Source organism: Oncorhynchus clarkii, chromosome 12, assembly GCF_045791955.1.
Source record: "Oncorhynchus clarkii lewisi isolate Uvic-CL-2024 chromosome 12, UVic_Ocla_1.0, whole genome shotgun sequence".
NCBI classification, from domain to species: Eukaryota; Metazoa; Chordata; class Actinopteri; order Salmoniformes; family Salmonidae; genus Oncorhynchus; species Oncorhynchus clarkii.
This window is the reverse complement of record NC_092158.1, coordinates 34,859,109-34,881,399: the sequence shown is the minus strand read 5'-3', so window position 1 is coordinate 34,881,399 and position 22,291 is coordinate 34,859,109. Positions and strand designations below refer to the sequence as shown.

The 22,291-nt window shown below is 42.1% G+C and overlaps 1 protein-coding gene across 1 annotated transcript in view; it reads left to right on the top strand.

Annotated features, from left to right (window-relative positions):
• LOC139423104 (clathrin, heavy chain a (Hc)) overlaps positions 1-20,000 on the top strand; it is a 62,154-nt gene extending 42,154 nt beyond the window's left edge. Inside the window, exons 15-31 of the mRNA XM_071174752.1 lie at positions 943-1,068; positions 1,268-1,410; positions 1,616-1,850; positions 2,058-2,180; positions 2,432-2,577; positions 2,849-3,032; positions 3,542-3,734; positions 3,958-4,115; positions 6,001-6,273; positions 6,529-6,846; positions 7,044-7,175; positions 7,337-7,447; positions 7,962-8,132; positions 8,486-8,707; positions 16,406-16,481; positions 18,625-19,660; positions 19,750-20,000. Of these exons, the coding sequence (XP_071030853.1) occupies positions 943-1,068; positions 1,268-1,410; positions 1,616-1,850; positions 2,058-2,180; positions 2,432-2,577; positions 2,849-3,032; positions 3,542-3,734; positions 3,958-4,115; positions 6,001-6,273; positions 6,529-6,846; positions 7,044-7,175; positions 7,337-7,447; positions 7,962-8,132; positions 8,486-8,707; positions 16,406-16,481; positions 18,625-18,761 (2,748 nt within the window). The 3' untranslated portion in view covers positions 18,762-19,660; positions 19,750-20,000. The remainder of the gene's footprint in view (positions 1-942; positions 1,069-1,267; positions 1,411-1,615; positions 1,851-2,057; positions 2,181-2,431; positions 2,578-2,848; positions 3,033-3,541; positions 3,735-3,957; positions 4,116-6,000; positions 6,274-6,528; positions 6,847-7,043; positions 7,176-7,336; positions 7,448-7,961; positions 8,133-8,485; positions 8,708-16,405; positions 16,482-18,624; positions 19,661-19,749) is intronic.
• Positions 20,001-22,291: the final 2,291 nt, after the last annotated feature.

Sequence of the window (22,291 nt, the reverse complement as noted above, 5' to 3'; positions counted from 1 at the left end):
TTTTAACCAGATTTTTTTTTTCTTCAATAATCTGGTATTCAAGTCTGTCGATGAAATATATATATATATATTTTTTTTTTTAAAGTAGCCAGCTTAGTTATTTGCTTGCTAACAAGTTAGAAAGAACAGTTGCACGGTTATGAATACACCCTCCTGTCCTTCTCCAACTGTTTGAACAACAAAGCCTGTTCACTTTGTTTAGATATTGAAATCAAGTGGCCAACCTGGATAAGAAGATGCTTAGGCTATTTCTTAGAATGAGAACGAGTTGCCAATTCCTTATATAAATGCTTATTTTTATTGCACATTTTCTAAAACAGTTGTTTGTTCTGGAGTGGAATATTGGGTGTGTTGCAGTACCTCAGTAGTACCTGCAGATGGAGTCCTAGGTCTGTACATGTGTGATTGAGCCTTACCATAGGGTTTTCTTTCTGTTTCTCTCCTTTTTTGCCCTTTTCTTTTCATCTGTCCACTCAGACGCAGTAAACAAAATGTTTGAGGTACTTAACTATCTTCTAACCTCTCAAAGTGTGATGCCTCCCGTTTGTCCGAGTTACATTTTTGATGTCTAATTTTCAAATCACTCGAGCAGGATCGTTTTAACTGGAAATAACTTCCCAATTTCATTTTAAGTGATTCTAATATGTATTTTATCATTAGTACATTAGTGGTTGTAAGACCCCAACAAGATTAGTCAAACGTATAGCTCGGATTTTAACATTGAACCACTTGCTACATTCTTTGCTACTTTCTTAAAAACATCTCTACATACAGGAACTAAAAACCAAAAAACACTCAAAGCTTCAATACTAGCCATTACGATCACATATAGCCTGTGAATTCTCACTGGTTAAAGTGTCAGGTTTGGCTGTGATCAGGTGTACAGTCTCATAGAGATGTCAAACTAACCTTGACCCACCCCCCTGCTCTGTGATTGGACAGGAGGCCAAGCTCACCGACCAGCTCCCGCTCATCATCGTGTGTGACCGCTTCGACTTTGTCCACGACCTGGTCCTCTACCTGTACCGCAACAACCTGCAGAAATACATTGAGATCTATGTGCAGAAAGTAAGTCAAACTCACACACTAGCAAGCATCTACGAGACAATACTTTGTCTACATTTCCAAAATCTACCAACTTTCAAACTTGATTCTCAGTTTCTAACTACAGAAACTATATTTATTAGCGCACTCGAAAAACACACCCACACTCAAAATGCAGTGTCCAGGAATATGTGCGTAGGATATTGACATGTATGTGTGTTAGGTGAACCCCAGCCGTCTGCCGGTGGTGATTGGAGGGCTTCTGGACGTGGACTGTTCTGAGGACGTCATTAAGAGTCTGATCCTGGTGGTCAGAGGACAGTTCTCCACTGACGAACTGGTGGCTGAGGTGGAAAAGAGGAACAGGTACAACAACCCCTTATCAGATGGCAAAAAAAGAACTAGTACTTAGAGGGGTGAAATGTAGTTATGGCAGCCCCAAGCTCCCAACCTCTTCAAACACCAGAGTATCAGAACCAAAGTGTCTTTATAACTTAGTCTTTACTATACTAGCTGTGTTGTCAGTAGTAGTCAGCAGGCTCATCTTTCTCTCTCCCCTCATTTTCCTCAGGCTGAAGCTTCTCCTGCCCTGGCTGGAGGCCCGTATCCATGAGGGCTGTGAGGAGCCCGCTACCCACAATGCCCTGGCCAAGATCTACATCGACAGTAACAACAACCCTGAGCGCTTCCTGCGTGAGAACCCCTACTACGATAGCCGCGTGGTGGGCAAGTACTGTGAGAAGAGGGACCCCCACCTGGCCTGTGTGGCCTACGAGAGAGGACAGTGTGACCAGGAACTCATCAATGTCAGTAGCCTGTTCTTCCTCTCCTCTTATAGGAAATAGTTTCATATATAATTACATTTTTTACAGAAAGGCATTGCGTGATAAATGATCTACATTGTTATGTATGATTTTAAAAAGCAATACTGGGAATACTCTACATATTAGGTTATTTCAGAATGTGAGGTGAGAGCCTGGTGGAGTAACTGTGTTCTCTCTGTTTCCTCTCAGGTGTGCAATGAGAACTCCCTGTTCAAGAGTCTGTCTCGCTACCTGGTACGTCGCAGGGACCCGGACCTGTGGGCCAGCGTGCTGCTGGAGACCAACCCCTTCAGAAGACCACTCATCGACCAGGTAGGAACTCATCTTTCTGTTACCCCTGTGCCAGCTCTGAACCAGGGTTGGGGTTGATTTCCTGTTCAATTTATGAATTGTAAATTGACCTATGTTTTCTAGGAGGATTTTTCAGTTAATTCATTGAATTTCAGTTCACTTCTTCAATTGATAGTGGAATTGGGTTGAACCCTACTGTAAACAATAAAGGAGTTTGAGGTTCATGCATCTACTCATGACCCTGTCTAAATCTATTTTTCCCTCACTGTCAGGTGGTGCAGACCGCCCTATCTGAGACCCAGGACCCAGAGGAGGTGTCAGTCACAGTCAAGGCCTTCATGACTGCAGACTTGCCCAATGAACTCATTGAGCTACTGGAGAAGATCGTACTGGATAACTCCGTCTTCAGTGAACACAGGTAACAGAGCTCTTAGTGCTCTGATACCTGTGCTCACTGTAGGCTGGGCTGTCCATTATGTGTCTTCTCTCTCGGTCTTCGCTCCATCTTCGTCATAGTTTTCCAAATCAAATCAAACTTTATTTAAAGTACATTTAAAATCGCAACACACTTTACTGTGCATGTAAACTTTACGACTTTACACATACAATTGCTGAATCTCACTACGGTGAATTATGGGATGGTGTTTTTGTGTGTGTCGATGCTGAGGATAGTTTGTGTGTTGATCCAGAAACCTGCAAAACCTGCTGATCCTGACGGCCATAAAGGCGGACCGTACCCGTGTGATGGAGTACATCAACCGCCTGGATAATTATGACGCCCCAGACATCGCCAACATCGCCATCAGCAACGAGCTCTTCGAGGAGGCATTCGCTATCTTCAAGAAGTTTGACGTCAACACATCCGCTGTGCAGGTGAGAGATGAACCCTAACCCCCACAAACTCCATGGAGTAGTCATATCACACCTTTCTATCTCTCTTATGGCTGTCTCAATGTCAGTAGTCTTGTGTCGCTTGAGCTTCCATTTCCCCTCTCCTTACGTTCAGTATCACTGATCTGAAAGTATTGGACAGGTGAAAGATAGGGGAGGGGATATCGAACAGGTGAAAGGTAGGGGATGGGGAGGTTGGGCTTTAACTTTTCCTGTTTATACTGAATGTATTATTACTTAAACTCTGTATTTCAGTTTTATTCTTGTTTTTCGTGGCAGCCTATGGGTACATGCTTTCTAAACTTAAAAATGTAAATAGATAATGTACCTTTAAACTCCCCCCACCAACAAAAAAATACACTTAAAAATGAAGATGGTAAAAATAAATCTAATAAAGGAAAGGTGTTGAGAAGAGGAATCTAGTCAACATGATTGACACACACTGTCTGACTCCCTGTGATGTTGACTCCCCTGTTGTCTCTCCTCCCCAGGTTCTGATTGAGCACATTGGGAACCTGGACCGGGCCTATGAGTTCGCCGAGCGTTGCAACGAGCCGGCCGTGTGGAGCCAGCTGGCCAAGGCTCAGCTGCAGAAGGGCCTGGTCAAGGAGGCCATTGACTCCTACATCAAGGCTGACGACCCCTCTGCCTACATGGAGGTGGTACAGGCCGCCGACCAGAGTGGTAAGGATGGTGGGGCAGACCATAGCTGGGGGCAGGGTGGGATAATGGGCATTTGAATGGGTAAAATCACCCAATGTCAGTGAATGGTCTGCAAAATTCCCAGCTGTTTTTGGTGACTTTCTGTAATCATCATTGGCTCACTGACTGACCTCAGGATCCAAGGTACTGTAACCTCCCAGCCTTTCTTAGCTGACTAATGGTTGTTCTGGTGTGTGTGTGTTAGGTAACTGGGAGGACCTAGTGAAGTTCCTTCAGATGGCCCGTAAGAAGGCCCGGGAGTCCTATGTGGAGACAGAGCTTATCTTTGCCCTGGCCAAGACCAACCGCCTGGCTGAGCTGGAGGAGTTCATCAACGGACCCAACAACGCCCACATCCAACAGGTACTGTCGACAAATCAATACAACATGTACCGTACCTAATTAACTGGCCACTGAGTATGTATTCACTAGATGACTGATAGCGGGCGCTGTTCTGAAGTCACTTCATTATGACACTCCCACTTTACAGTATTTCAGTAATGTTTCAAGGACAAAAAAAAGTAGTTTTAGTGGGCATTGCGACATAAGAACTAAAATATTCCAATGTTTTTCATTTTCAATTTTTGAAAAATGATGGGCTTCAGTTCAACACTGTGGTATGAAGAAAATACATATTAATCGACCAAAACCTGTAGCCGTTGAAATGTAAACATGTAGCTCAACTCTCTACACTACAAAGCAACACAATGTCGATTGTATAATGTAAAGCTGGAGAAGATAATCCATTATCCCATAATGTTTTCAATATTGCTGACCAATTTAAGATCAATCAGGTGTAAAGTTACTCCCGCATGAAGGCCATTTTTTGTACACAATATGTCATGTAGGTACTAGGCTGGCTGCTAGCTTTAACTACATTCATTGTCAATGCACAATATTTGTTCAACAGTTGAAAGGACTATTAGAAAATCCATAAGAACAGCAGTTCAATTGTACATACACACAATATACAGACATTTGCTTACATGCATTGCTATGGTTACACAGTACCACAAGCTGTCAGGAGCGGTCTGTCAGATAGAAAAAGTTCATTTTGGTGCTTCCATATCAAATGTTTTCCAACATGCCTTGAATTGGTGCTGGCTACATCCATATGCCGCACATTGTGACATTGTTGACAAGTTGGCTATTTTAATGTGGGAATATAATTTTTCCCCTGAATAGCTTCCATTAATCAAAGCCCTGAAAGGAGGAGTAGGATTATGGTGGCCTGGGGGCTTCAAAAACTCTTATTGGCCTCTGACCTAGCGTCAGCGATCCAGGTTTTTAATACGCTGTTGCATAACAGGTAGTGTTACTGTAGGTCTGACTGCATACAACAGGTAGTGTTACTGTAGGCCTGACTGCATACAACAGGTAGTGTTACTGTAGGCCTGACTGCATACAACAGGTAGTGTTACTGTAGGCCTGACTGCATACAACAGGTACTGTTACTGTAGGTCTGACTGCATACAACAGGTAGTGTTACTGTAGGCCTGACTGCATACAACAGGTAGTGTTACTGTAGGCCTGACTGCATACAACAGGTAGTGTTACTGTAGGCCTGACTGCATACTGTAGGCCTGACTGCATACAACAGGTAGTGTTACTGTAGGCCTGACTGCATACAACAGGTACTGTTACTGTAGGCCTGACTGCATACAACAGGTAGTGTTACTGTAGGCCTGACTGCATACAACAGGTAGTGTTACTGTAGGCCTGACTGAATACAACAGGTAGTGGTACTGTAGGTCTGACTGCATACAACAGGTAGTGTTACTTTAGGTCTGACTGCATACAACAGGTACTGTTACTGTAGGCCTGACTGCATACAACAGGTAGTGTTACTGTAGGCCTGACTGCATACAACAGGTACTGTTACTTTAGGTCTGACTGCATACAACAGGTACTGTTACTGTAGGCCTGACTGCATACAACAGGTACTGTTACTGTAGGTCTGACTGCATACAACAGGTAGTGTTACTGTAGGCCTGACTGCATACTGTAGGCCTGACTGCATACAACAGGTAGTGTTACTGTAGGCCTGACTGCATACAACAGGTACTGTTACTGTAGGCCTGACTGCATACAACAGGTAGTGTTACTGTAGGTCTGACTGCATACAACAGGTTGTTGTATTCAATGGGAAATATAAACAGTGATGTGATTTTTCGCTCCTAGTTTGTTTTCCCAAACAACTCCTTATGTAAGATGTTGATTGACAGTCATACGATTCTCCTCACCTAAGGTCGGCGACCGCTGTTATGACGAGAAAATGTACGATGCGGCCAAGTTACTGTACAACAACGTGTCCAACTTCGGCCGCCTGGCGTCCACCCTGGTTCACCTCGGGGAGTACCAGGCGGCGGTAGACGGGGCACGCAAGGCCAACAGCACTAGGACCTGGAAGGAGGTGTGCTTCGCTTGCGTGGATGGGAAGGAATTCCGGCTGGCCCAGATGTGTGGCCTCCACATCGTGGTGCATGCTGATGAACTGGAGGAACTCATCAACTACTACCAGGTAAGACTGATGCACGCACACACACGACCCACTCGGTCTCGATGCACCTTATCCTCCTTGCTGCTAGACGCTGTCAAGGTTGTTTGTATTAAATTTGTGTTTTCAGTGTAGTCAACTTGAAAAATCTTAATTTCGTCCACCTCTCTCCACACACTCGACAATCACATTTGGTGCTTTAGAACCTCTTAATGATTTTCTTTCTACAAACACACAACCACCTCTAACCAATACCCCCCCCCCCCCCCCCATGTTCAGGACCGTGCTTACTTTGAGGAGCTGATCACCATGCTGGAGGCAGCCCTGGGGCTGGAACGGGCTCACATGGGTATGTTCACTGAGCTGGCCATCCTCTACTCCAAATTCAAACCCCAGAAGATGAGGGAGCACCTGGAGCTCTTCTGGTCCAGAGTCAACATTCCAAAGGTTCTGCGGGCGGCGGAGCAGGCCCACCTGTGGGCGGAGCTGGTGTTCCTGTACGATAAGTACGAGGAGTTTGACAATGCCATCATCACCATGATGAACCACCCCACAGACGCCTGGAAGGAGGGCCAGTTCAAAGACATTATCACCAAGGTACCAGTCATTGCTGCATAGGAACTATGACAAAGCTTGACTTAATGTGATATTGTTCAGTTTTTCTTTTTAAAGTAAATTGAAACCTCTCAATACACTTACAATTTAAAATGTTAAAATTGTACATATGCATGCATATTGGCTTCTCTTCACAATACTTTCATACATGACAATCTCTCTTTCCTGTGACTGGGTAGGTGGCCAACGTGGAGCTGTATTACAAAGCAACTCAGTTCTATTTGGAGTTCAAGCCGTTGTTACTGAATGACCTGCTCATAGTGCTGTCCCCCAGACTGGACCACTCCCGTGCTGTCAACTTCTTCAGCAAGGTGAGATGAGCTCTCTGTCCCCCCCTATCTGCCAACACAGGAAACTGGAGCATTGATACCTTTTTATAGTAGTTACTCTAAGACTGAAACAATATGTATAGTACAGTGCACTCTGCTTAAAGTGAATGCAGTTCTAGTAATCAATGGTGTGTGTGGTCCAGGTGAAACAGCTGCCCCTGGTCAAGCCCTACCTGCGCTCAGTACAGAACCACAACAACAAGTCTGTCAATGAAGCACTTAGCAACCTCTTCATCACAGAGGAGGACTATCAGGTTTGTGGTCAATTTTTTTTGTTGGTTACATAGTCAAGCAAGGAAGACGGACACATTTAAGACTTAAAGAGATACTTAAGGATTTTATCAATGAGGCCTTTTCTATTTCCCCAGTCAGATTAACTCGTGGATACCCTTTTGTCGCTGCGTGCAGGTTGAAGTTTCTAAGTAGTGTTAGCACAACGAATTTAAGTCTAGGATAACTGCTAGCATGCTAGTGGATGCCATAGACTCCCAGTCATTGCGTTAAGAGGTAGTTTCACAAGCTAATATTAACTTCCTTCATAATGGATGCAGGCACATACAAATGGTATCCATGAGTTGATCTGACTCTGAGGAAGTAGATAAAAGGATACTTATTATTGCCAAAGTAAGTATCCCTTTAATCTGGGTCTGGCGAACTGTCTCTATATACAGTAACATTTCTATTACCTTTACGTGAAACCAGTGTTTATTGCTTCACTGAACAACAAAGTAACTCCTTCCTCATCCTTTCTTCCCTCCGTGGTCTCAGGCTCTGAGGACGTCTATAGATGCCTATGACAACTTCGACAACATCTCGCTGGCCCAGCGCCTGGAGAAACACGAGCTGATGGAGTTCAGGAGAATCGCTGCGTACCTCTTCAAGGGTAACAACCGCTGGAAACAGAGTGTGGAGCTCTGCAAGAAGGACAGACTCTACAAGGTAATCATTCATTCCCTTCTCCTTACCAGGGCTTGTTTCTCCTTAGACTGCCATTCACTGGGGAAAGTGCCATTGTCATTTAATGTAATTTGTTAGGAGAGAGAGGTGGATAATGGGAATTATTTTCTGGTAAGGTTAGTGGTTAAGATGATTGTTGTTGTGCTTTGTTGCAAATCAGAAATTCCCAATGGGATATTAAAGTTATGCCTAGGTGGAATAAGTCCTATACTTTCTAAGCATTACTAGATTGCGCCACACCTGCCACTTTGTCTTGGTATCTACCTTCCCCTCTAAAGTATCAAATCACTTTCCTGATCTTGAACCTCCTCCTCATAGTTCCCATTTTCCTCCAGGATGCCATGCAGTACGCGTCAGAGTCCAAGGACACGGAGCTGGCTGAGGAGCTGCTGGGCTGGTTCCTGATGGAGGACAAGAAGGAGTGCTTTGCCGCCTGCCTTTTCACCTGCTACGACCTGCTGAGGCCAGACGTGGTGCTGGAGACTGCCTGGAAGCACAACATCATGGACTTCTCCATGCCCTACTTCATCCAGGTCATGAGAGAGTACCTCTCCAAGGTTGGTGGCTGTTTGGACTTGGCTAGGTGGAGTGTTGAGTGGGCAAAGCGGTTTTATTCTACGTGTTCATTAAGGCATGCAACGGAAAATGTCAGTTTTATTCCATTTGGTGGCTAATGAACACGACCCAGGTCTGCTTTCAGAGGTAGTTGGGTGAACTGTCCCCTAATCATTGATCTAGGGTCCGTTTGGAATGTCTTACCCCAAAAGGTTAAAGCGCCAATCAGCAGTTGAAACAACAACAAATTAAGTCCCCGCCCCTGTTTTGCTAAAAGCTGAGGGACGAGACTGGAGAAATGTAACCACTCTACAATTCATAGACAGAGCTATGGACTGACAACAAAATCATAGTTTTAACCATGTTTTGAGGTTATATGTTTACTTTGTTTACAATCATTGGAGTAAACAAGCTGATATTGTGTTCTGATGGGGTATGACAGTTGAAGCTCATGAAGCATTTAAGTTATATTCTTCACAAATCAATTGGTACACATTGTTAATTTTTAAGTCCAAAAAAGGATGCAGCAACTGCTGACTTTGCACCTTTAAGGTTATGATTGAGTGAAAATAAGCTGATCCTAAATACCATCGTCCACTTTGACCCAAAGCCATCCAAACACACTGTGCAGTGATCTTCTGTTACAGTCAACTGCTTTTAGCAGTTGGCCATGTTTGAAAAGCCACTTAGTCAGTAGCACAATACCTTATTTTTATATGGCAAGTTCAGTTTCTACCAGAGATTCTTCAATGATTCCATTAGAACTCAGTCCAGCAGTCTAGACTTCGCAGCACGTGTGTTGTAATAGAAATATAATTACTGAAATCAGTAGAATATTCTATTTAGAATATAATTGTGTGGCATGCCAGTAGACTCTAGAGGAAGACAGTTATTTATTTTGTTTTTCTATCAACTTGCCTTTTTAGTGCCTCGTCTCTTCTGTTTGTCTGAGTTTGATCAAGCTAAACAAACCTCTGCTCCGATGCCTTATACTCATGCCATTAGTTTGAATTCCCCTCTTTTGTTAACCATTTTACAGCTTTTTTGTTTACCCTTTCCATATCAAAGACAGTAATTGATTTATTGTTTTAATGCGCTGACAAATTAAACTGCATCATCTGAAATTAAAAATGTAATTTTAGTACAGTGCAAGTGTCTTGTTGATGCATTGTTTCAAGGTGGTGTCCCCTCTGCTTTGAAACGATCTTTAGTTCCTCTCTAGAGTCCAGTTTGTTTTCTTGTCATTGATATTAAGTGCCAAGTAAGTGGAGCTTGTCATTGGATGCTGCATGTGGGACTGCTGTGACTTGAGCATGTCTGTCTGCACACCTCAACCACAGCCATATTTCTCTCTCCATCTACAGTACCAGTCAAAAGTTCAGACATACCTATTCGTTCAAGGTTTTTTCTTTATTTTTACTATTTTCTACATTGACCTTAACTATGAAATAACGCATGGAATTATGTAGTAACCAAAAAAGTGTTATATTTAGATTTTCTTCAAAGTAGCCACCCTTTGCCTTGATGACAGCTTTGCATTCTCTCAACCAGCTTCACCTAGAATGCTTTTCTAACAGTCTTGAAGGAGATCCCACATGCTGAGCACTTGTTGGCTGCTTTTCCTTCACTCTGCGGTCCAACTCATCCCAAACCATCGCAATTGGGTTGAGGTCGGGTGATTGTGGAGGCCGGGTCATCTGATGCAGCACTCGATCACTCTCCTTCTTGGTCAAATAGCCCTTACACAGCCTAGAGGTGTGTTGGGTCATTGTCCTGTTGAAAAACAAATGATAGTCCCACTAAGAGAGAACCAGATGGTATTGCATATCGCTGCGGAATGCTGTGGTAGCAATGCTGGTTAAGTTTGCCTTGAATTCTAAATAAATCACTGACAGTGCCACCAGCAAAGCACCATCGCACCTCCTTCCTGCTTCATGGGGGGAACCACACATGTGGAGATCATCCGTTCACCTACTCTGCATCTCAAAGACACAGCGGTTGGAACCACAAATCTCAAATTTGGACACATCAGACCAAAGGACAGATTTCCACAGGTCTAATGGCCATTGCTTGTGTTTCTTGGCCCAAGCAAGTCTTCTTCTTATTGGTGTCATTTTAGTAGTGTTTTCTTTACAACAATTTGACCATGAAGGTCTGATTGACTCAGTCTCCTCTGAGCAGATGATGTTGATGTCTGTTACTTGAATTCTGAAGCATTTATTCGGGCTGCAATTTGAGGCTGGTAACTCTAATGAACTCATCCTCTGCAGCTGCGGTAACTCTGGGTCTTCCTTTCCTGTGGCGGTCCTCATGAGAGCCTGTTTCATCATAGCCCTTGATGGGTTTTGCGACTGTACTTGAAGAAACTTTCAAAGTTCTTAATTGTCTGCATTGACTGACCATGTCTTAAAGTAATGATGGACTGTCATTTTTCTTCTTATTTGAGCTGTTCTTGCCATAATATGGACTTTAGAAGGAAAGAAATTCCACACCTGTTAATTGAAATGAATTCCTCATGAAGCTGGTTGAGAGAATGCCAAGAATGTGCAAAGCTGTCAAAGGTAATGGGTGGCTACTTTGAAGAATCTATTTTGATTTAACACTTTGGTTACTACATGATTCCATATGTGTTACTTCATAGTTTGTCTTCCCTATTTTACAATGCAGAAAATATATTTTTTTAAATAAGAAAAACCCTTGAATGAGTAGGCGTGTCTAAATGTTTAAATAGTATTGTGTATATGGATGATTTATAAAGCCGGGCACATTTAAGTTGGGCTATGGATTATAAACCTAATTAAGTAGATTTCCTCTCTTCAATTGTCTTAGACAATTAGCCTAATGCAAGGGTTGTTTCCTCGTCATTGCTGCTGCCTCCACCGCATTGTTCTCAATCCCAATATGCTGGTTAACTTCGCTATTGTGCACATAAAGTAGCAACACGGGGAAAGATTGTTTCAGAGCCGCAGACAGTGACCGTATCCAATGCTGGAGAAAGCGCATTTGTTATATAATATTACATAACCATATACAATTTCAGTATGACATGTCTTAGAGTGATGGACTGTGCCATCCCCGTGGACTCCAATGGATTAGTCTACTGAGACAGGCGCGAATCAGACTGGTGTGTTGTGCGCCTTAACAAATGTAAAAAATAATTTGACTGCTCGACTAAAGAAATCTCGGTCGACCAACAGCCTATCAACCAAACAATTGACCAGTCGACTAAATGGGGTCAGTCCTAAGCTACATATTACAGTGCCTTCGGAAAGTATTCAGACCCCTTGACTTGTCCTAATTTTGTTACGTTAGCCTTATACCCTGACCACACCGCTCGCGTCGCAAAATAAATGTAGGTATCTGTTATTCAATTATTGCACCCACTGCTCGTGCGCGTCTGCGTTGCCAAGGGCTAAAATATAAGTCAATCCTATTTCTGACGCAGATCGCGCTGCAAGTCCTGCCTCTCCAATCTCCTCATTGGTTTATAGAAGCAGGTACCCACGTGCCATCTCCTCATTGGTTATACCCACGTGGGTGATTGAAAGACGAATTGTGTTGCCGTTTTTTCGTTGTGATACTATGAAAGTTTAGATTCCAATCACCATATAAGTTCAAAGATGAAAAACCTGGAAGGAGGAGAGATGACTAGAAACGATTCGGTTGACCGTTTTATGTGTGGATTAATTGTCGGAGTAGAGGACCTTGAGCATTGCAGGTAATATAACTCAATGTTTATATCCCAGGACAAATTAGCTAGCAAGTGTAAGCTAACTAAATTGCCATAAATATTTAATGCTTTTCGACCTGTCCCCAAATGAATGTCATTGGTTCAAAGTTTGTTTTGATATTTTAACCTGCGTGTCGTGATCGCGTTTGGTGTAGGGGGACAAAATAAATGTATGCGCAGGCGCACAGCCGGTTTGGGTTCTGTGTTATTCTAAAATGGATTAAATAAAACAATTCTCAGCAATCTTCACACAAATACCCCATAATAACAGGTTTAGTAATTTTTGCAGATATATTGAACAAAAAAGATACCTTATTTACATAAGTACTCAGACCCTTTGGTATGAAACTTGAAATTGAGCTCGGGTGCATCCTAAATAAGCAAAAATGTATACAAATCTGTTTTTGCTTTGTCATTTTGGGGTATTGTGTGTAGATTGATCAGGGGGAAAAAATAATACATTTTAGATTAAGCTGTAATGTAACAAAATGTGGAAAAGTTCAAGGTTTGAATTCTTTCTGAAGGCACTGTACATGTATTATATGGCTCTGAATGGAACAGTAGTCCAGCAGCTCTCTAGGCCAGCCAATGGAGGATGCTAGTTCTAGCATGTCTGTCTATCAATAGAACAGGGCTAATGCAGTCTGGACTGCTCTGCTCTCAATATTTTAGTACAGCTGTACACTAGCCTACTAAATTGAAAACATTTTGCCAATTTTCATATTTGGCCAGCACAGTAGAAACGATTTTGATGCAAGTAAATGTGAAAAAGATAAATATTGTAGTTATCTTAAAAACAATATTTCTTAGGATGGAAAGGATAGTTTAACAATTAAACTTGAAATATTCAGAAATTGTTTTGACTTCCTTTGACATGAGTGTTACTGTATTTTCTACAGTGTGTATATTTGGTTGCCTGTCTCAGCCTGCTCTCTCTGCACTATGGGAAACTGATTTTTATTTTCTAAGCTGCGCTTCTTGAATTCCCTTCCAGGTTAATGCAATTAAGGAAAAGGTGAAAGTCTATTCCTATATTCCATCTCTTTATTTCATTTTTGTTCATTTATCTTGAAGGACTGCAACCTCAAGAATCTGCATGAGTTTTATTTTAAGTCATCTGTTACACTATTATTTATCCAAACACCCACACACCGAGTAGTGTCCTCTCAAACGGACTCTCACCGACTGGGCAGCCAAGCACTGTAGTAGATCTGTAGTTACTCAACAATGACAACCCTTAGTCTGAGGAAGACTACCAACGACGCCAGTCTGCCATTGGTTTCCAGTCCTGACCTTTCAACCCACTAAAGCACCCTTGATGCCCCAAGAGTGTCTGAGAGAAAAGTTAATTTTGTAGAATAAGTTGGAACGCCTTTTAATGAACTCCGTCTTGAGTCTCCACATACTGCCAGCACTTAGTTAAGACCTTTTTTCAAAAAGGACTGCAAACCAGTTGTAGACTGCATTTAACCATAGTACTAAAACTGTGAGCCAATCAATTAATTATTGTTTGTGAAGAGAATGCAGTGATACCACGGCTTTCAGTCAACCAAGGCTCGAACCACCGGGTTTACAATTAAAACTTTGTCATGTTTGTATTGACAGTGAATTAGAAGCTGAGCAACAACAAAAAATCAGTCTAAGTACATTTTTCACGAGCAGTAACTGGAAAGTGCATTCCTTCACGGACATTTATACTGTATCTAGGAGAGTATGTACTGTATGTTTAGTTTCTTCAGAAAGTATTCACACCCCTTGACCTTTTACACAAATTGGGATTAAAATGGATTTAAGTCTTAACGATCTACACAATTTATTTTGAAAGATAAAAACTAATCTTGATTTAGATTAGTATTCAACCCCCTAAGTCAATACATGTTAGAATCACCTTGGGCAAAAATTACAGCTGTGAGTCTTTGGTAAATCTTTCTTCAAGCTCTGGTTGATGATCATTGTCATACAGCCATTTTATGTCAAAACTGTAACCAAGCCACTCGGGAACATTCAATGTCATCTTGGTAAGCAACTCCAGTGTAAATTTGGTCTTGTGTTTTAGGTTATTATCCTTTGAAAGGTGACTTCATCTCCCATTGTCTGTTGGAAAGTAGACTGAACCAGCTTTTCCTCTAGGATTTTGCCTGTGCTTAGCTCTGTTTCCTTTTATCCTTTTTATTCTTTTTATCCTTGCCAATGACTAGAATACCCATAACATGATGCAGCCACCTCCATGCTTTAAAATATGAAGAGTGGTACTCAGTGATGTGTGCTGTTGGATTTGCCCCAAACATAATGCTATGTATTCAGGACAAAAAGTAAATTTATTAGCATACAGGATGCATGTTTTGGAATATTTGTATTCCTTTTCACTCCATTTAGGTTAGTAGTGTGGAATAACTAGTTGATCCATTCTGTTTTATCCTATCACAGCCATTAAACTGGAACTGTTTTAAAGCCACCATTGGCCTTATGGTGATATCCCTGAGCGGTTTCCTTCCTCTCCGGCAACTGAGTTAGGAAGGACGCCCGTGTGTTTGTCGTGACTGGGTGTACTGATTCACCATCCAAATTGTAATTAGTAACTTCACCATGCTCAAAGGGATATTCAATGTCTGATTTATTTTTACCCATCTACCAATAGGTGCCCTTCTTTGCGAGGCATTGGAAAACTTCCCTAGTCTTTGGTTGAAATTCACTACTCGACTGAGGGACCTTAACAGATACTTGTGTGTGGGGTAATCATAAAAAAAATATTAAATCTTATCCACTATTGTGAGTCCATGCAACTTTTGTGACTTGTTATGCACATTTGTACTACTGAATGTGTTTAGACTTGCAATAACAAAGGGGTTATATGCTTATTGATTTTATTTGTATTGTGTGTAGATCAGTGGCACAATGTGGAAAAAGTCAAGGGGTGTGAATACTTTCTAAAGGCAATGTATGTTTGTGTGAGAAATGGGTAATGGTACCTGCACTTTTGGAAATGTTCTCTGGTTTTAAAATATGCATGTGATAAGAGGCCATGCCATTGAGTAGCTAGGAGACATTGCTGTTGGCTGACGGGAATAAGGGTCCTTGAGTGGCTGGACTACAAATCATCCCAAGCTTTCACTCCCTCTGCGCTATAGTACTTATGCCTCTTTCATGCACACTGTTAACCAGCTCTAACAACTACTGTAGCATGTTGCTCTTCTCCTTTCAATGAAGCATTGGCTTGTTGAGATTTTGTGGGAAGAGATTTACTGATGGTAGTTACTTACGTTCCTAACAAGAAGTATGGAGGGAATTAAACCCACTTTAAACACTGAGAATCACAGCTAAACATAGTGAAGAAAAAGGGGGTGTATTTTAATTTGCACAAAATGCATCTTGCCAACACAATTAAGTTTTCTTCCTAACAACGTTTGGAAAGCTGCTATTTTTACTGCTATGCTTAAAACGTCACTCCCAGGATTGAAGTTAGTGGGCTGATATTGACAAGCTATAAATTAAGTATGTTAGATTTATGAGGAAGGTTGAATGGTTCTTAGATAAATCGGTGAAAATACCATCTGGTAGTTGGCATTCCTGCTTTTGTAGGCCTGATTCATACTTGATATGGGTTTGGTTTTCTACATACATAGCAATGTATATCTGAAAACTTCAAGTACAGATTGGTGGCTGAATGGAGGGACCAAAGTCAATGGAGTCTTTCTCCAGTCACGCATATCTTAATGCTCATTTTTCTTCACTAGTTTTAAATGTATGTCGAAGAGGCAGCTCACAGCAGCCTTGTATGTGTTAAATAAAAATCACCTGAAATGTACACACTTTACACACCGGGAACGGTCCTGTCCATCAATCACTTAACATTTCATTTAACTACTAAATGAAAGAGTCGATGAATGAAGACTTTCCAGCACATCTAGTCTTCTAAGGCCTGCCTGCTTGTAGCTGTGTTTCATTGTGTTATTTTTTACCTTTATTCCAGGTGGACAAGCTGGAGACCTCCGAGTCCCTACGGAAAGAGGAGGAGCAGGCGACAGAGACCCAACCCATAGTCTATGGTAAGTACCTTGCGCATCATTCACTACCAGTGTTGGGGGTACCGTGTTACAAAAGTATCAACTCAAATTTTATTGGTCACATACACATGGTAATGCGAGGGTAGCGAAATGCTTGTGCTTCTAGTTCCGACAGTGCAGTAATATCTAACAAATTCACAACGACTACCTTATACACACATGTAAAAGGATGACTAAGAATATGTACATATAAATATGGATGAGTGATGGCTGTGTGGCATAGGCAAGATGCAGTATATACATATGAGATGAGTAATGTAGGATATGTAGGCATTATTAAAGTGCCGTTATTTAAAGCTGGTCTGCGCATGCACTGAGGATGTGGCTAGGGATACCGACAGTTGCACTGTATTGTCCTCAAAGCGAATAAGTTGTTTTAATTTGTCTGTGAGCAAGACGTCGATGGTTTTCGTTTTGTAATCCGTGATTGGCTGTAGACCCTGCCACGTGTGTCTCGTATTTGAGCCGTTGAATTGCGATTCTGTCTACACTGACGCTTTGCTTGTTTTCCTTGCGGAGGGAATAGCTACACTGTTTGTTTCCGGTCGCCTTGCCGTAATTAAAAGCGGTGGTCGTACTTTCAGTTGTGTGCAAATTCTGCCATCAATCTTCTGGTTATGGAAGGTTTTAATAGTCACCTTTGAATACAACATCACCGATGCACTTGCTAATAAACTCGCTCAGTCAGCGTCAATGTTATTGTCTGAGGCTACCCGGAACATATCCCAGTCCATGTGATCGAAGCAATCTTGAAGCATGGAATCCGATTGGTCGGATCAGCATTGGCTTGACCTGAGCACGGTTGTTTCCTGTTTTAGTTTCTGTCTTTATGCTGGGAGCAACAAAATGGAATTATGGTCAGATTTGCATCACGGAAGTTAGAGGAGCAATGGTCAAGAATACGACCAGCCAGTGTCGCGCATTCAATATGCTGATCTAATTTACTAAACCTTGTTTACTAAACCCAGCTACAATAAATGCAGCCTCAGGATATGGTGTCCAGTGAATTTCTTTCAGGGCCGTTGAGTTATCTGCTTGGGAGGGGATATACATGGCAGTGACTGTAATTGAAGAGAATTCTCTTGGTAGATAATGCGGTCGACATTTGATTGTAAGGAATTCTAAGTCAGGTGATTACTTTTATGGGTAATGGAGTAAAGTAACACGTAACCTTTTCAGAATCTTCTCTCTACTGGGCGTGTTTCCATGATTCAATCTCAACTTGTTTCCTCATTTAGTTCTCGAGTGAGTGGAGAAAGGCTGTTTGGCAGCAGCAGTCCATAGAAATTTATAGAGGGTGCACCTTTAATCTTTGCCATTGATCAGGTTCTGTGAAAGCAAAGCCCCATAGATGGCTTTTCCGTGTAGTGGTAAGTGTGTCCTCTATACATCTCTATGGGGCCGTGTAAGTGCAGTCTATAACCAGAAAAGAGTCCATCTGTACAAGCGTATTTTAAAGTAACATTAACTGATCAGCACACTTGAACGGAGACCATGTACAGCTGTTCACACTGACTCCTCATTACCTAGCCTTTTGTACAGCAAGTAGTAAAGTTTTGACTCGAAGACAAAAAGTAGATGGTAACGAGAAATGTATAAAATGTCATGTACATTTTTTGGGGGGTGTTTATTGGTGACATGCATATGTGTATAGGGCTGTCTCGGAATCACAATTTTGAGATTCGTATCATTCCTAATAGTTCCTGTGTCAAAAGGCTGGTATTTCTCCTCCTAACAGGTCCTGATCATTTAAAATGCTGAGCCAACATGTTTTCTGTTCAACTCACTTCCTTGTCCCTCTGCAGCAGAAAGGCGATAGTCAAGTGAACAACACATTTAAGCTTCCTTGTGGTCCAGTGGTTAGTACGTCTGACTTAGACATATGCCAGAGTCACAATTGGTTTGAATCTGGCCCACTGCCCTTTGACTCGATCTCTCCAGTCTCTCTGTTCTATAAAAAAACTGAAAAGAGATTAAAGGAGCATTGCCCCACTCCTTCCTTGGTACTCTGGAATGTTGAGAGTTGCGCTGTGTCTTGTACGCCATGCTAAAACAATTTTGTGAATGAGTAAACAAATCAAATCTGAATAGATTCTAATCTAATACATGTGTAACTCTCCTCCAGGCACACCCCAGCTGATGCTGACTGCTGGCCCCAGTGTGCCCGTACCAGCCCAGCAGGCCTATGGCTATGGTTACCAGGCCCCTGCGGGCTATCCCCAGAACCCTCAGGCACAGCCAGGCTTCGGCTACAGCATGTGAAGGCCCTTCTGGTCCGGAGCAACCCTGGAGCCCATCCTTCATCTCTCCCCCCCCCCCCCCCACTCAGCTCAGTCCTTCACCAGCCATTACTATCTTCTACTCGCAACATATAGGGGATTCCAACAAGCAGTTATTACTCTGTTTTAATTATCGTTTTCCTTTTTGTCATGAAGGACTCAATTTAATTTCCATTGTCAAAGAAAAGGATTGGATGACAAGGATTTTTCCCCCACATTCCATTATATTTACTAATGTAATTTGTCCATTTTTATTTTTATGTACAATGAGGGGGCTTGTGGGAAGAGCGAGTCCTTAATAAAGGTTGTTGTGAAGCATCTGATTTGCACTCTGTAGTGAGAACTCATGTAGATGTGTGAGCAGCTTGTTCTGTCAGTCTGTAAAATGCATTTAATTATTGTATATTCAGAAACTAAAGTTACAATGTTCTATATTTGAACACGACTGCCGCTTCCATGAACCACAAACCAACTAGAAACACTACGTACAATACCAGTAATGACCTATACAGGGTTGAAGGGGTTGTGTAGCTCTCGAGAGAAGAAAATTGATTTTAAAATGCATACAGACATGATTTCCATCCTTCCCATTCCAAGCATATGCACGTTCTCCAGTCAGACCGTGCGGTGTAGAGATGAACTCTGCGGCGTGTCACAAACCTTTCCTCGTGCTGTAAAAAGTGCTCTTGTGTGGGACCATTCCATTTAGGAGGGATTGATTACTAGCATTAAAGAAGCCCTGTTCTTCAGTTCAGTTAGACCTATGTGTTTTACTAACTAACCACACCTTGCACCCTGCTCCAGGTCACTGTTCTGGAGTGTACAGAAGAGAGAATATAAAACATAATAGCCTCTGTCCTGCCAGGTTCTTTTTCTTTCTTTGCCTGAGTCCAAAATGGCACCCTATTCCCTACATAGAGCAAAACCCTTATGGGCCCTGGTCAAAAGGTTTTGCACTATGTAGGGAATAGGGTGCCATTTGGGACAGGACCTATCAGTTTGCCCTCTGATCTAATTAATCACAGGACTGTGGTAATTTGGTGTTTTTATCGAAGGCTTGCGTGTATACAAAGACATTAATCTACCCTATACTCTCTAAAAACAAAAGACTTTAGATTTAACAGTGCACTTAAATACATTGTGCAGAATCTCTGGATCATGATGAATGAAATGGCAGTTTTCTTTTCCACATAAAATAAAGGCTTCTTGTTTGTCAAGAAAAGTCGGGTCAAGTCTCGTTCCCTTCTGAACTTTTTTGTCAGACTAACACACATTGACCGTTCGCAGTAGATCACGTGCTGGGTGTCAACTCAATATTTAGAATATATACGGCCATCCGCTGTGCACGGTCAACATTTGTGATGGTCTCTTATGAACCTTCTCACCAAGGCATCCTGTAAGGAAAATCCATATCACTCCATATGTACAATACAGTACGTTTTAACTACAAGCCAGTGCTCAGATGGGTTTGGGGTAGTTCAAGCACAGCCAAAGTTAACTGTATGCCTATTGGGTCAGTGTATCAGTTACTGCTAGAATGCCAGTCTATTGACAGCATACTGAGTCTGTCTGATGTTCAAAAGTAACCTATTCTATTAGGGGATAAGAGTACCGCAGTATGAATCATAACCTAGCGGTCAAACAGGGACATGGTTCCAATTGTTTTTCCACAGGGGATTTTAGAAACACTTAAGGACTAAGTTTCATGTAGACTTAGCCTGGTGTGACAAGTGAAAATCTCTAGGACAAGGTAACTTATCAATATTCACCTGTAATTACCCCCCGCCCCCCCCAAAAATGAAACTGATCTGGACGAGACCGCCGAATCAAGGCATTAACTATAATGTAGTAATGAATCAATGTCTTAGTTCAGAATTGTGCAAGTTTTAAATTGACAATACCTGTCAGCTAGAGATGTGCAGGAGCTTGCAGAAAGTGCTAGTTTTGATGCTAATTAGCATTTTCAAATCAATAAATGGAGCCAAATATATTGATAACCATGTAAACCTACACAAAACATAGCCCTTATTTGAAGTGTTTCTAATATCCCCTATGGGAAAAATGATTGGAACCATTTCCCTATTTGACCACTCGGCTTTATGACACCACTGCGGGGCTCTATTCGGACTCAAGCGCACATAAATGGAACACACTTCTCTCTACATGTATTCTGACCTTGAACTTAGTTTGGGGTGGAGATCAAATAAATGAAAATGTGGCGACGGTGTGTCTATACACACCCCGTATTCTGACCTTAATTCTCCTAATAATGCAGGGAACAAGGTCTAGTGAACCAATCCGTTCTGAGAGGAAAAAGCATAACTTTTTTGTTTTTGTTAACACCATTGTCAATGCACTATAATTTACAACTTGATAAGAGATGAAAGTAACTGAGTAATCCGTTTGGAAAATGGAATTGTAAATAGGGCACGTTTCACCTTATCACTGTAGTCACAACCACAAACTGTGCAACAGTTCATAAGGAAAGTCAATTAGGCCCTAATCTACAGATTTCACATGACTGGAAATACAGGTATGTATTGTTAGCATCTGTTGGTTACCAATACCTTAAAAAAAATTGGAACTGGAACACGCTGTCGAACGTGTCGAATCAGAGCATCCCAAACATGCTCAGTGGGTGACATCTGGTGAGTATGCATGCCATGGAAGAACTGGGACATTTTCAGCTTCCAGGAATTGTGTACAGATCCTTGAGACATGGGGCCGTTCATAATGCTGAAACATGAGGTGATGGTGGAAGATGAATGGTGCGGCAATCTATGTGCATTCAAATTGCCATGGAAAAAATGTAATCGTGTTCATTGTACGTAGCTTATGCCTGCCCATACCACAACCCCACCATGGAGCACTTGGTTCACATCAGCAAACTGCTTGCCCACACGATGCGATACACAGTCTGCCATCTGCCCGTTACAGTTGAACCGGGATTAATCTGAAGAGCACACTTCTCCAGCGTGCCAGTGGCCATCAAACGTGAGCAGCCATCAATGATGAGCAATTGCGCACTGAAGAAGGTTATGACCCCAAACTGCTGTCAGGTCAAGACCCTGGTGAGGACGTAGATGAGATTCCCTTAGAAGTTTTCTGATAGTTTGTGCAGAAATTCTTTGGTTGTGCAAGTCCAGGTGGCTGGTCTCAGACAAAGCCGCATGTGGAGGTCCTGTACTGGTGTGGTTACAGGGGTTGTGATGCCGGTTGGACATACTGTCAAATTCTCTAAAATGACATTGGAGGCAGTTCATGGTAGAGAAATTAACAAATTATCTGGTGGACATTCCTGCAGTCAGCATACCAATTGCACGCTCCCTGAACTTGAGACATCTATGTTTTGTGACAAAACTGCACATTTTAGAGTGGCCTTATTGTCCCCAGCACCAGGTGCACCTGTGTAATGATCATGGTGTTTAATCAGCTTCTTGAAAAGACAAACTATGAAATGACACAGGTGCTGCAAGCTAGCTGTGAAGATCAGAAGTAGTGGTGCAGGGATTA